General features: G+C 34.4%; 1 protein-coding gene across 4 annotated transcripts in view; it reads right to left on the bottom strand.

Moving 5' to 3' along the window:
- Nucleotides 1–13,433, bottom strand: part of LOC130049161 (transient receptor potential cation channel subfamily M member-like 2) — an 81,425-nt gene that overhangs the window by 45,068 nt on the left and 22,924 nt on the right. For all 4 annotated transcript variants that reach the window (XM_056146385.1, XM_056146386.1, XM_056146384.1 and 1 more), the window contains 5 exons: nucleotides 12,168–12,294; nucleotides 11,423–11,570; nucleotides 1,240–1,351; nucleotides 636–738; nucleotides 22–299 (listed from right to left, as the gene is read on the bottom strand). In XM_056146385.1, the coding sequence (XP_056002360.1) occupies nucleotides 22–299; nucleotides 636–738; nucleotides 1,240–1,351; nucleotides 11,423–11,570; nucleotides 12,168–12,294 (768 nt within the window). The remainder of the gene's footprint in view (nucleotides 1–21; nucleotides 300–635; nucleotides 739–1,239; nucleotides 1,352–11,422; nucleotides 11,571–12,167; nucleotides 12,295–13,433) is intronic.

Raw genomic sequence — 13,433 nt, 5'->3', positions numbered from 1 at the left:
GGACTATTGTCCTTTACTTACCTGACCACCTTCCTTTAAAAGTTTCCATTCCTGAAGAAGTTGATAGCCGAAGTAAAAGTAAAGAGGAAGTGACGTAGGGGACGTGTACTTCGGGTTCAGTACATAGGCTCTAGACTCCTTCTTGTAGCCCTTCAACAGCTTGTTCATGTCCTTAGGTTCTACCGAATTTCTACTTACTACTTTCTTGATTACTGGATAGCCAGTGATTGCAATGTCATTCTTTTTAAAACCAGAAAACTCTCTATTGTGCTGATTTCCATTTGAAGAATTCCCAGGATCTAAATTTGATCATGAAAGGCGTAGACAACGAACAATGACCAATCTTATAAAATATTAAGCATACAAATCATTCTACAGTTTTTTATATTTGTTCATGTTTTATTCGCGGGTAATAGGAAGCATTCATGATATGTATATACTTTATCAGTTATTCCTTTCTCACCATGTGGGTGTGTTAATTTCCAATTACAATAAACAATACCATGATGCTTTCGACTTTCCAACTACAAATTGAGTATGCTAAACAGATCGCAGCTCTGAGCTACATATTTACTTACATTTTGCAAAGTTTAATGCATGTGTATGAAGAAGGAACATATTCAGCTTTGCACTACCTTCAGTAAGAATTTTCTCCATGGCCCAGCAACTGACGACAGCTTCACCAACAATGTTGGACAGCATCAATGGGTCATCATTGTCCACATCAAATACACCAATCTTTGAATATATTGCTTACATATTACATTAAATGATAATATACATGTAGGAATTTCTAATATATGTGCATTACATAACACTCATACCAAATATATTAATATTAAATGTTCAGGTACTTGGAATAGTTAAGATTTCTATCCTATACTATTTCCTATACTGTGTGCAGTATAAGGGAAGAGGAAAGTTAATTTGTATTTGGTCAGCTAAACAAACTAATCTAAATAGTTAAATGTTCTTAAAGTCATTGTACAAAATGTCAAAGAAGCATTGGTACCGTATAACAATATAGTAGTATACCTTATAAAGTTATTTTCATAGTTTTAAACATGTGAAAGACAAACGCAATCTTCTTACTTGTTAACTGTTCATCGATACCCTCGTATTATTGACATATAAGAGTCACTGCATAATAGTCTATTTATGTACGATGCATTCCCTTCAATGTTCATTGTAAAATTCCCATAAAGTTAAAAACAGGTTTGGAATGAAAAACAAACAAACCAAATCTTCTTTTTTTTCAATTGCCTGTAGGTATTCCTTCAATATCGTGAAGTTCTCGTCGTCAAAGCGTATTCCAAACAACAGACTAGCTTTCTTCCCCAGTAGTGCTGGACTAATTAAGATAAGATATATCTTACTTGATATAATTCAAATGTATCTGTCAGTGAAAAAATATCCACAAATTAGTCAAAGGCATGGGATAGTTATAAGATATATTGATTGCGAAAACAATACCAAGCATTCACAACTGCACCACTGCATGTTTAAAGTGATTCACATGATGTTTCATGTAAACATAAATATTATTGCTTTAAATTGCAAAAGAAATTGATTCTTTGTTCTCATTATAACCATGAAGTTTCATTGCTCGAGATAGATAAGATGGTGTTATGATTCTTACTTTATATTGCTATTCACATGTTTTATCCCATTCCCCCTTGCATGTGACACTATAAGGAGCCCCTTGACCTAGATTGACATCTGTGAACTATAGACTATTCTAGATGTTGTATTTTCGAAACCATATTTGTCAAAGTTCAATACAAAGATGATGTGATACCTGTTTATTTCAAATGTATGACGGTTGGTTGGTTGTATATTGTTTAACTTCTCCCTCCAGAATATTTCAATCGTATGGAAACGTCACCTTTGCCAGTGACGGGCTGCAATTTTTAGACTATGCTCGGCACATACGGCCTTTCAGAAGAGAGGACCCTTTATTGTGCCACACCTGCTGTAACACTGGACCTTGGTGTTTGCTGTCTCATCCGAGAAACAATACCAATTAGTCGCATCTTACATAAATGAAAGATCCCGTGGGGATCCGGGTTAGGATAGATCTTCAGTACCCCCTTGCTTGTCGTAAGAGACGACTAAATGGGGCGGTCCTTCGGGTGAGACCGTAAAAACCGAGGTCCCGTGTTACAGCAGTTGTGGCACGATAAAGACCCCTCCCTGCTCAATGGCCATAAGCGCCGAGAATAGGCCTACCTTTTGCAGCCCTTCACCGGCAGTGGTGACGTCTCCATATGAGTGAAATATTCTCTCGAGTCCCTCCGGAGAATAAACAATATTCAATCAATCATAAAGGAAAGGGTGCAGAGGACTTATTCTAGAGAAGATCCAAATTATATTTATCACTACAAAAATAGACTGTAATTTTGAATCTTACAGCACTCCAAGACCACTCTACTAGCATTCTAGAAGTATGCAAAAATACCCTGTAGAGTTTTTTTTTTAAATATATCTGAAGACTGTCTCATAATGAATAATTTTTGAGAGTAGAATTAAGCAACTGATCTGTTAGAACTGAACATTATCGTCTGTAAAACAAAAATGAACACATTTTTTGTGAGACCTACTGTTACTTTGTATTTTGTTTTTGAAAAAAAAAAACACCATATTTTTGTAAGTAATTGTGATAAATTATTTAAATTTTGAATTATTTGTAGATGATTTCTTCTGGTCACTACATGGGTTATAATAATCCATTACAGAACCAGTATATTGTTCGATATAAAGAATTAAGTTTTCCTTATGTGTTAAATTTCATAGCTAACAGAAATCAACATATTTTCTGCCACATGTCTTCATGCCTCCCAGAATGTCTAGGTTTTTGATTCTTTGAAAAGGGATATGTTGATCACATCAGGATAACACTTCATTTTAGATATTAAATTTTCCGTGAAAAAAAAACCCCGAAATATTAGAGTAAAGGTTACAACCATACTTTTACACAAAAGAAATGTTTGACTAATGAGAATGTGAAGACAACGAATAATGATCAATCTCATAAGGAATACAAAATAGAGAGTTGGGCAAACATAGACCGTTGATATATCAGAGGTGGGATCGGGTACCTTGTGGGGATCAAGTATCTCCTGTCGACAAGTCGCACCCACTGCGGGTCATACCTTGTTCAGGTAAACTGAGTAAACCATTGTTGAAAACAGTGTGTAAAGAGCGGCCTAACAATTGGTATGGAACACTTTAGACATATTTGACAAAATGACGACCATAGAATTTTCAAAACGCTGACTTTGATCGCGACTGTTAAAACCACTGTAACATCGACCTGTTGTTCAGTAGCCTTCTCCGATTTGAAAAATGATCATATGCAGAACAACCTCTTATGTATCGAAGTTACCGGTAACATATGTGCTCAATAAAATATCGAAGTGAATGGTGAAGAAAACTAACAGTGGTCAGTCTCATGTCTAAATGTGGAATTCAGGCAAGGTATTTTTTCTTCTCATGTAAAAACTTTTGTAGAAAATCTGCATCATGACAATATAAAAACAGATTAGCTAAGAGAGAAACATAACTCCTGGCCATTACATTTCCAACAAACATTTGGAAGTTCTGATCGCCAAAGACTACCAAAATATAGGCCTGTCCGAAAACGCGAGTTATTTCTCTTTGTATTCTAACATTTAGTGTGGATATGACAACTTCCGGGTAGTAACACAATCAGACTGCGCAATATTTGAAGTGTTGTGTTGAGTGTGGATGCTGTTCAAAATCGAAAGTACGAGAGTAAGTAAATGTTAATGGAAACAAAAAAGAATTTCTTGATCGAGTCAGAGGTGTGATATTTATGGGTGTGTGTGTGTGTGTGTAAAACTCGAATTGAAAACAGATCTTCTATCATTCTTTTGTTTACAAATGTCTCCAATAACGACTGATATAGATATGATAATTATCATTATTTATTGATATAATTTTTATTATAATTTGTACATTTGTAGCATGCAGTTGAGATTATTTATCCCAAGTGATATATTTAAAATGCAGTAAAATAGGTAATGAAATCAAAATAAATTTCATTTGTTAAATATCGCTAGATTGATATCAATTATTTTTCATAGGTATGGTCTCGGGGGTGGGGGCCGGATGGGTACAAGTACATATCACTCTCGGTTGTACTCTTTGGGGGTAGTTAAGTTTGAACCGCAATATAATGTTTTGACATATCCCCATGCATATTCCCTCTTTTCCTCTTTTATTCCTTTTAGCCCCCTTGAGATGTTTGATCATGTAGGCACGTATCGTGTCATAACAGATATTGCAATGACATATTTAGAGGGATCCCCCGTTTATATATAAAATAATATGAGTAAAACTCTAAATATTTTACCCAAAGTAGCATTTACAGGTACATCATATTGCAACTTATTTAATGTATTACTATAAATTCCGAGTGGTCAATTACAGTTATTTTATTTTCCGAACATTGCACGTGTAAGTAGTTTGTGGCGATAAAGTTCTTTATGGTTATACTTGTATTTGAAACTGAATTTGTGAGTAGTCAGCTGCTCGGGTGCATTAACGCAGGCTATGAAAATATTTACTGGGACAAAATCTGCGAAACAATGTGACGTCATAATTGAAATAAGTATATCATTCAGTATATATTACATTCCGATTTTATTTTTTATGCAAGTTTTATTTATGCATAAAATAAACCATGCAGCTACTAAGATGCAAAGAAATTCGAAATGTTATACTGCTGTCGCGTAACTTCTGTCTGATCAATGTGAAAGTAAACTGATGACGTCATGACTATACATCAAGTGACGTCGACACATTGAAGGAATTTGTTAATGTGTGCCATGCAAATATCGACAAAATGTTGAGTATTTGAAATATATGGCATGGGGTATATAGAGGGTATCTATATTGCGTGTTTTGATATTTGGTTTATCCAACAAGTTGATATGGTGTATTTATTCGCAAGGCTGGCCGAGCGAATAAATGCACCATATCAACGAGTTGGATAAACCAAATATCAAAATACGCAATTATAGATGTTCTATTTATCTCATACGTCTTCTTTTCACTTAATTTTGAGATGTTCCCCAGTATGGTAGAAACAGTTGATTGAATTTGTTTTGAATCCGTGGTTCAGACGTCGTGCTTAATCTGTCTACTTTACGCGGGAAAAAATAGTGCGCTTATAAACCATTAATATACGGTAAAAAAGGTCATTTTTATAAAAGAAACCATGGATGAAAATTGTTTTAGAAGGGATTATGTTTTATAATTAATACTGGTTTTGCCATTCCAACAACGTAACAGCTATTGACCGGGTATTTATTTTTTGATGTAGGCCTGACCTTCTGATAAAAGTTTGATGTTGTCGTCGTTTTGGAATAAACATCTGTAATAACGATCAATGAAAGTAATATTTTAATGCAGCGTTATTAGAATGTTCAACAGTTTACAATGAAAAGTAGAAGTGTTTGTGCATTTGGATTTTATTTACGTAGTTTCTTTGGATCTAAGGGCGAGAGGAAATCCTGGGGCACTTTAAATAGGCCTAGCCTAGTAAGTAAAGCTGTTGAGATTTGTTACATTTAATATGTTCAAGAAAAAAGAGAATGTGCTTGTGAATACTTGGTACCGCAGCATGTCGAGGTACTTTCGATTAGGCTTGTCCAGTAGGCCGTTGATTCCTTGTCGATGATAATAGTGTGTACATATTTTTGTTTTCTGATCGTAATTTTGAGTAGTTACAGACCGATTTGCCATTTTTGTGGCCGGTAACTTGCATTATATATCAGTGGGGGCAACATCATTTTAATTTTGCTAAAAAAGAAATTCTAAATAGATACAGAATAATAAGTTTTACGCTTTATTTCATGCATGGATATGCATACACACAGAAAATATGTCATCCAAGCGGGGACAGTGTCAAAAGTAGTTCGGACCGGAAGTGCTTTATCAAACGGGCGTGTGATAAAGCTAATGCTTTATCTCACTCTCAATATACACCACACGTATGAGATAAATGAAATATTTATGGGAACACTGAGAATTTATTGGGCTATATACTGTTATCTGCAACGCGTTGTGTATACGTTTTTGGGTACTAAAATCCCGAGTATATTACGGTACCAAAATATACATCGGGTTCGTATCCTCTATATAAAAGATTAAACTGACAAGAAAAAAATTCTGCGAATGTCAAGGAAATTGTATAAAATATAGAGAGATGTATGAACAATATCGTATGCTTTATGTGGCTTATTCCGTTATACCATTTCTGTTTGAATTCAATTGTTTTTCTTTCATGCAAGGTGAAGATAACGAACAGTGATCAATCTCATAACTCCTACAAGCAATACAAAATAGATAGTTGGACAAACACGGACCCCTGGACACACCATAGGTGGGATCAGGTGCCTAGGAGGAGTAAGCATCCCCTGTTGACCGGTCACACCCGCCGTGAGCCCCATATCCTGATCAGGTAAATGGAGTTATCCGCAGTCAAAATCAGTGTGCATCTCTATATCAACATTTTAACAAAACATGTACCCTGATTATTATCAATATGATTTACGAAATTAAAATATTACCATCATGCTATTATAGCATCTAACATCAAGACGTTGCAGGCAACGCTCCACAGAAAAATGTCCGATGTTCTCGTAGAGCGTTGCAAATAACAGGTGTATAGGGCGACGATTCTTATTTTCTCGGTTAGGAATCAATATAAATTGTACATAAAGGTGAGGTTTCCCGGGAAGAGGGTTTTCTTAGGGGTGGGGTTACCATACCAAAGAAAAAGGGGCTTGGTTTCTTTTAGGAGGATCAAGCTAAACAAGTTTATTAGACAAAGTAAAGCCCCTCTCTATAACACACGCGTTGCATGCAACATTCCAGAGTGAAATCCTGGATTTTGTCGTAGAGCGTTGCAAATAACAGGAGTATATAAAGGTTGACGATACTTATTTCCTCGCTTAAGAATCAACATAAAATGTACTTAAAGGGGAGGTTTCTTCAGGAAGAGGGTTTTCTTTGGGGTACCATATCAGAGAAAACGGGGCTTGGTTTCTGTTGGGGGGATCAAACTAAGTTTATTAGACGAACTAAACCCCTTCTATATAATCGCGCCCTGTATGGAACGCTCCACATTAAAATCCCCGATTTTGTCGTAGAGCGTTGCAAATAACAGGAGTATATATAGGGCGATGATTCTTACTTCGCCGTTTAATAATCACTATAAAATGTAGATAAATGGGAAGTTTCCCCGGGAAGATGGTTTTCTTGGGGGGCGGGTACCATATCAGAGAAAACTGAGCTTGGTTTCTGTTGGAGGATCAAGCTAAATGAGTTTATTACACGGAATAAATCGGGGGTTTTACTGTGGAGCGTTGGATGTGGTATAACGGAATAAACCGCATGAAGCATACGATGTTGTTCATAAATCTCTCTATATTTTATGCAATTTCTTTGATATTCATAAAACATTTTTTTCTTCTCAGTTTTATCTCTTATAGAGAATACGAACCCGATGTATATTTTGGTATCGTAATATATACTCGGGATTTTATTACCCCAAAACGTATACGCAACGTGTTGCAGATAACAGTATATAGCCATTTATTGATATTATGAAGGTATGTAAATATCATTCATTGACAATTTTGTTTAACGAGGAAACATTCCATTTTGCATGTCGATCCGATTTTCCTCTGTCACACACTGAAATAAATATCCAAAAGTAGTACATTTAGAGATTTTTAATACATCGCGTGAAAGGTCATAAACTAATGTACACGGGAATCACTGATAGAATCGTCTGCTAAGAAAACTTTTAAAGAAAACTGAATAGCACCAGTGCAAAATGTAAAACATGGGTTAGATGGTTTCGTGTTTAAATGTTTAATAATTATTTCTCACTGAAAGTGGTAAGATTGTATAAGTAATTCTGATATACTATGGGTGTTTTACCGTCATTATTGCCAGTTAGACCAATATTTAAATCCTGGGGTAGTGTGTTGCTTTTCCATTTTCTATTAAGGTACACCCGTGATCTATTTATAACAGTCATGCAATGACGTCATATGGAAGCACATGTTTGTTATGTAGTTATGATACAAAATGCTCTCATGTAAACAACCAAAATAGTTTTTAAGAATTAGTAGTTCCGTCTCTCTGTGTAGGACAGATTTTTAAATTATGCAGTTTGCGTGCATAAATGGAGCATGACGTGCCTTAACATATCCGCGTGAAAATCTGTCATTGGCCTCTAATTTACATATGCAGGCTGGGTTAAATTTTACTCGCCAATTGAAGGAGGTGGACATTTCCAGAATCAGAAGTGTTAGTCCGATAATCTTAGACATATATCGTGTCAGAACTTTTATCGCTGAATGTACTACATTGACATTGAAGAAGTATCCTCTGATATTTTATTATAAATTTGCCTGTGTTAAAACTCGGGGGTTCTCGGTTAAGGTTCAGAGTAAAAATCCTGAGGAAATATATGCAATAGATGATACGTACTAATTTCAGTAATAAAACACGTGAAATCCTGGAAAAGGTGAGGGGGGTAGAATAATATGTGTCTCAGGACAGGCTCTCCGTAAGAAAATTAAATCATTTCATCTATCGAACATTCTATTAGGGGTGCACTCCTCTATTTACAACATTCATTTTCTGTTATTTTTACATGCAAAGTTGCTTATTTCCACGTGCATAAAAGAAACTAATGCATTGTGATATTTTATTAACCTTAACATATTTGTTGGCGTGATTGCTCTAAAATTATTCAGCAAAATCTTTGCGGCCCTCTGCACCATTGATAATGACGCTTCTCAAATATACTACCCGAAAGTTTTAAACTACTGTTACACAAGCGCACTACGTTCCGGATCAAGCAACGATAACTCATGTTTTCGGATTGGCCTATTCTCTTGCCCAGCATATTTTGATATATACTTCGGAGAACATGTGCGTAAAGTCAGTGATGTTTAACAAAGTAATATTTAGAATGACTAACCACAAGATTTTAATATTTCCTTTTTCCATTTTTATTGAAGAAGTAATTGCCTTTGCTGTTGAAAAGTCAAGTCTTTAATTCATCGCAAATGATCGTGGAAAGTGTTGAAAAGTCATACGATATGATTCTACTGATCTGAGGAAAAAATGGCGATTTCAAATTTGCTTAACGCTCTTCAGAATCCATAATGGGCATATATTGTGGCGCAATACCTTTGAAGTTTCTCCTTCACAGTTGTTAATGTTTTCGCATAGATCAAATATCAGGACTTGGTAGAAAATATACTGGATCCAGGAATGTATCTTTCTTTGAAAATATTTTTATGAAGTTTACGAATGCACCCAAGGTACAGTAACTCATATTCATGCATTCTAATGATTGGGATATCAAATATGTTTAAAATTGAGCCATCATTTCGAAGAATTTTATCTTTTGAAAAAGGCAGTTGGAGTATAATCATGACTATCAAATTTGGAATGAATGCCAGGTTCGTTTAAAATACGTTTGTGATAATTAATTTTTGCAAACAACGACAGTGTTGCTGCAAACTTAGTCTGCTGAAATCAAAATATATTCCTCATTTTATCTAATTATTTCATCACTTCTGTTTACGAAACACTGAATGATAATCGTTACATACTTTTGTTTTCATGAAAGATGAAGATAACGAACAGTGATCAATATCATATCTCATATAAGCAATACAGAATAGAGAATTTGGCAAACATGGACCCTTGGATATACCAGAGGTGGGATCAGGTGTCTAGGAGGAGGAAGCATCCCATATCGACCTGTCACAACTGCCATGGACCTTATATCTTGATAAGGTAAATGTGTCAATAGGCATCTTTTTATTCCTTCTGATAAGGTATCTGTTTTGTCTTACTTTTTGTCATAGAAATGACGGACTGTCCCCAAATGAAAGACCAAGGCCCTGCATTTAGTACCTCTGACGATGAATGATTTCAGGTTTTTAACTATATCAACATCAAAATTAATGACATATCCCGTTGAACTATAGTTGAAAGAAGACTAAGAACACGTAGGTGAATTATATATTAAATGGTCTATATCTAGGCACTGTAACGTTAAATTATCTTCGAAAAGTTTGTGCAATAGTGGATGTATATTTCTAGGAAATATAGAATGTAGAATTTAAATTGAAATAAACTGTAATACAAGACTGAACCTTCTTCATGACAAAGCATATTGTTTATGTTGTCGGCATCTACTCTGTTCTTAGTAAATCTAAGTTTAAGTAACTGGGTGCATGTTTCGGAAGGAATATCATCCGTAACTCGCGGTGGTTTAGAGAGTCTATAATGGGCAGCATCCACAATCATACAATTCAGATCCTATTCTGCTGTTGAAAAATCCAAGCATGGAATATATTTGCCTTCTTCAAATAACAGATTGAAAACCCTCAATGGAAGACAGTAAAGTTTTGTGCGGATATGTAAACCTACATCTGTCTTGACGTCAGGTAAACGTGAATCGAGTGTAGCATCATGTACAATTAGCCTTTTATATGAACGATATGAATCACTTCGTATACGCGTTTGTATACTTAGAAAAAAGGTTCATCATCTTCATGCTATTTCCCTGGGGACGTATTTGTAATTATGTGTTTTGTACTTATGGATCTGAATGTAAATTGGGCATAAGACATAGGGTAGTGGAATCATATATAGCACAACTTAGCATGGATTAGTGATAGGACGAAGGTAAAAGTTCGTATACTTTAAAGTGTCAGTGTGATGATTCAGTTAATATTGGCATTTGTTGTTAATTGACATCTCTTAGGGAAGTTTTCACTGATACAGAGATGTCACTACAACTTAAGATTTATGGTTAACGCACAGAATATTAGCGGAGTGGTTCTTTATCGTGCCAGTACCAGTCAATACACGGGCATACGTTTTATGGTCATATCTGATTGGCCGTGATTGTTACTTTTAAGTCCCGATGGCTTGGTGAAGGAGTACTTTTATTTACATCTTAAGTTTGTCGCAGCCATAACACGAACCTCACAGTTACGAAGCAAACGCTCTACCACTGAGCTACCGCAACCAGTATATTGATATTTGAAATAAATGCCCTTAATTACATTACAACTTGGACAGGTCGCGGTATCTCGACAAATATGAGTATAAAATTATCGACAAACCGCAAAGCAGACAAACGAAAAATCAAAGCGCATTATATTTCGGATTACTGCTTTCATCCTCAGGAAAAAGAAAGAGCATAGTAAACTCATAGATAGCGCATGTTGGTATGAATTATAAGTAGAATGAATATATCTATGAAAATTGTTAAAAACAAAAATATATATCAGTTATTTTAAAGGAAAACAGAACATTTAGTCGTTTTAGTAATAAGTCATGATACTATTCGCACTTCTCCATGTAGTCCAGTATTAAATCTGCAGCTTTTCCTGACCCTTTAATTATGACCACTGGGAGTTTCCATTCCAGTGCCTTGGATACGTGTGCAATGGTTTCGATATCGCCTTCGCATACAATGATTGCTATCGGAACAGGCATTCCTGAAACATACACACACACACAGATATATATATATATATATATATATATATATATATATATATATATATATATATAAATTCGTTTAAAATCAGCAATATTGAAAATTCTATAGTCCTTATAACGATCTACTTTGCAAATACATGCTATCATTGGATAAAATGCTTCTTGACGTGATTCATGCCGATTGTTAGGCCGTTCTTGGCACACTGATTTTAACTACGGATACCTCCATTTACCTGATCAAAATATAGAACTCACGGCGGTGTGACAGGTCGATATGGGACGTGTAGTCCTCTTGGGCACCTGATCCCACCTCTGGTGTGTCCAGGGTTCCGTGTTTGCCCAACTCTGCTCATAGGAGTTAAGATTGATCGCTGTTCGTTGTATTCGCCTTTCACACACACACACAAACACACACACACACACACACACACACACACACACACACACACACACACACACACACACACATATATATATATATATATATATATATATATATATATATATATACCATTCATAGCGAAAGGAAATTATTTATATGGCGTTATAATATGTCTAACGTATAATTACTGCAATGACTATACAACACTCACTGAAATTCATGGTTTTATTGAAGAATGATACTTCTTGTTCAGAAACAAACTTTTCAAACTTCAACAAAGATTCCTCTCCTTCACCCAAAGTGTCTCTATATTCTGGTGTCACTTTATTGTCCTCCTTCTGAAATATGCCATGAGGTTTAAAATGGAATGGTGATTAGCACATTTTCTTCAGCATATCTTAAGACCAAGTGGAATAAAATTTAATTGATTGAATTCAATTCTGATAATGTATGATTGATCATTTGATAATCTTTTCATTCATTCATTCATATATTTTTATTGTTATCATAATTTTAATTGCAATGAATGTGATGGTTATTAATTGGACAGTAATTGAACTTGGATAAGAACTGTCGCTTCATTCTAGACTTGCAACATACGTATACAATACCAAAAGTAAACTGTGAAAAGGGAACGTTAGCTTTCTATGTGTTGATGACCACTATGTAGATACAACCCAATGATAGACATAGTATACCATTATAATTCAATATTATATATAATTCAAGAGCTTTTCGTAAATTTGAATTTTTTTCTCTTCAAATCAGCATCAAAACGTATGATTTTTCAATGTTGTATACGACCAATCGTCACGATAAATTAAAGACTAGACTTTTATGTCATAGATAGTTCCTACCTCATCAAAAATGGAAATCGTATCTAAAAGTCAGTCAACTAAATCAATATTTTGTTTTACATTTATGATTTCACTAACAAATACTTTAAATATTATATATATATATATATATATATATATAGATATATATATATATATATATATATATATATATATATATATATATATATATATATATATATATATAGATAGATAGATAGATAGATATATTTTGGATCAGCTCTTTGGACGAATAAGGCATGTCCTAATTCGCTCCACTTTTAACATTGATTGGCAAGCCTAAAGACCAAAAACATGTAATCTGCGTTGTAAATACGTTTGTAGATTAGTGTAGTTGTAGTGCTAGATGCATTTATATGTAGTTTTTGTTATTATGCTCTGTTGATATTGACCACATTATGTAATTCTTTTTGTCCTGAAGACAATCTCGTTGTTTGTGTCGTTGGTCATTTTAGTGCTTTGTGTATATATATATATATATATATATATATATATATATATATATATATATATATATATATATATATGTGTGTGTGTGTGTGTGTGTGTGTGTGTGTGTGAAACTATATATATATATATATATATATATATATATATATATATATATATATATATATATA

Source organism: Ostrea edulis, chromosome 8, assembly GCF_947568905.1.
Source record: "Ostrea edulis chromosome 8, xbOstEdul1.1, whole genome shotgun sequence".
NCBI classification, from domain to species: Eukaryota; Metazoa; Mollusca; class Bivalvia; order Ostreida; family Ostreidae; genus Ostrea; species Ostrea edulis.
Note: the sequence above shows the minus strand (reverse complement) of the source record. Positions and strands in the feature narration are given on the sequence as shown.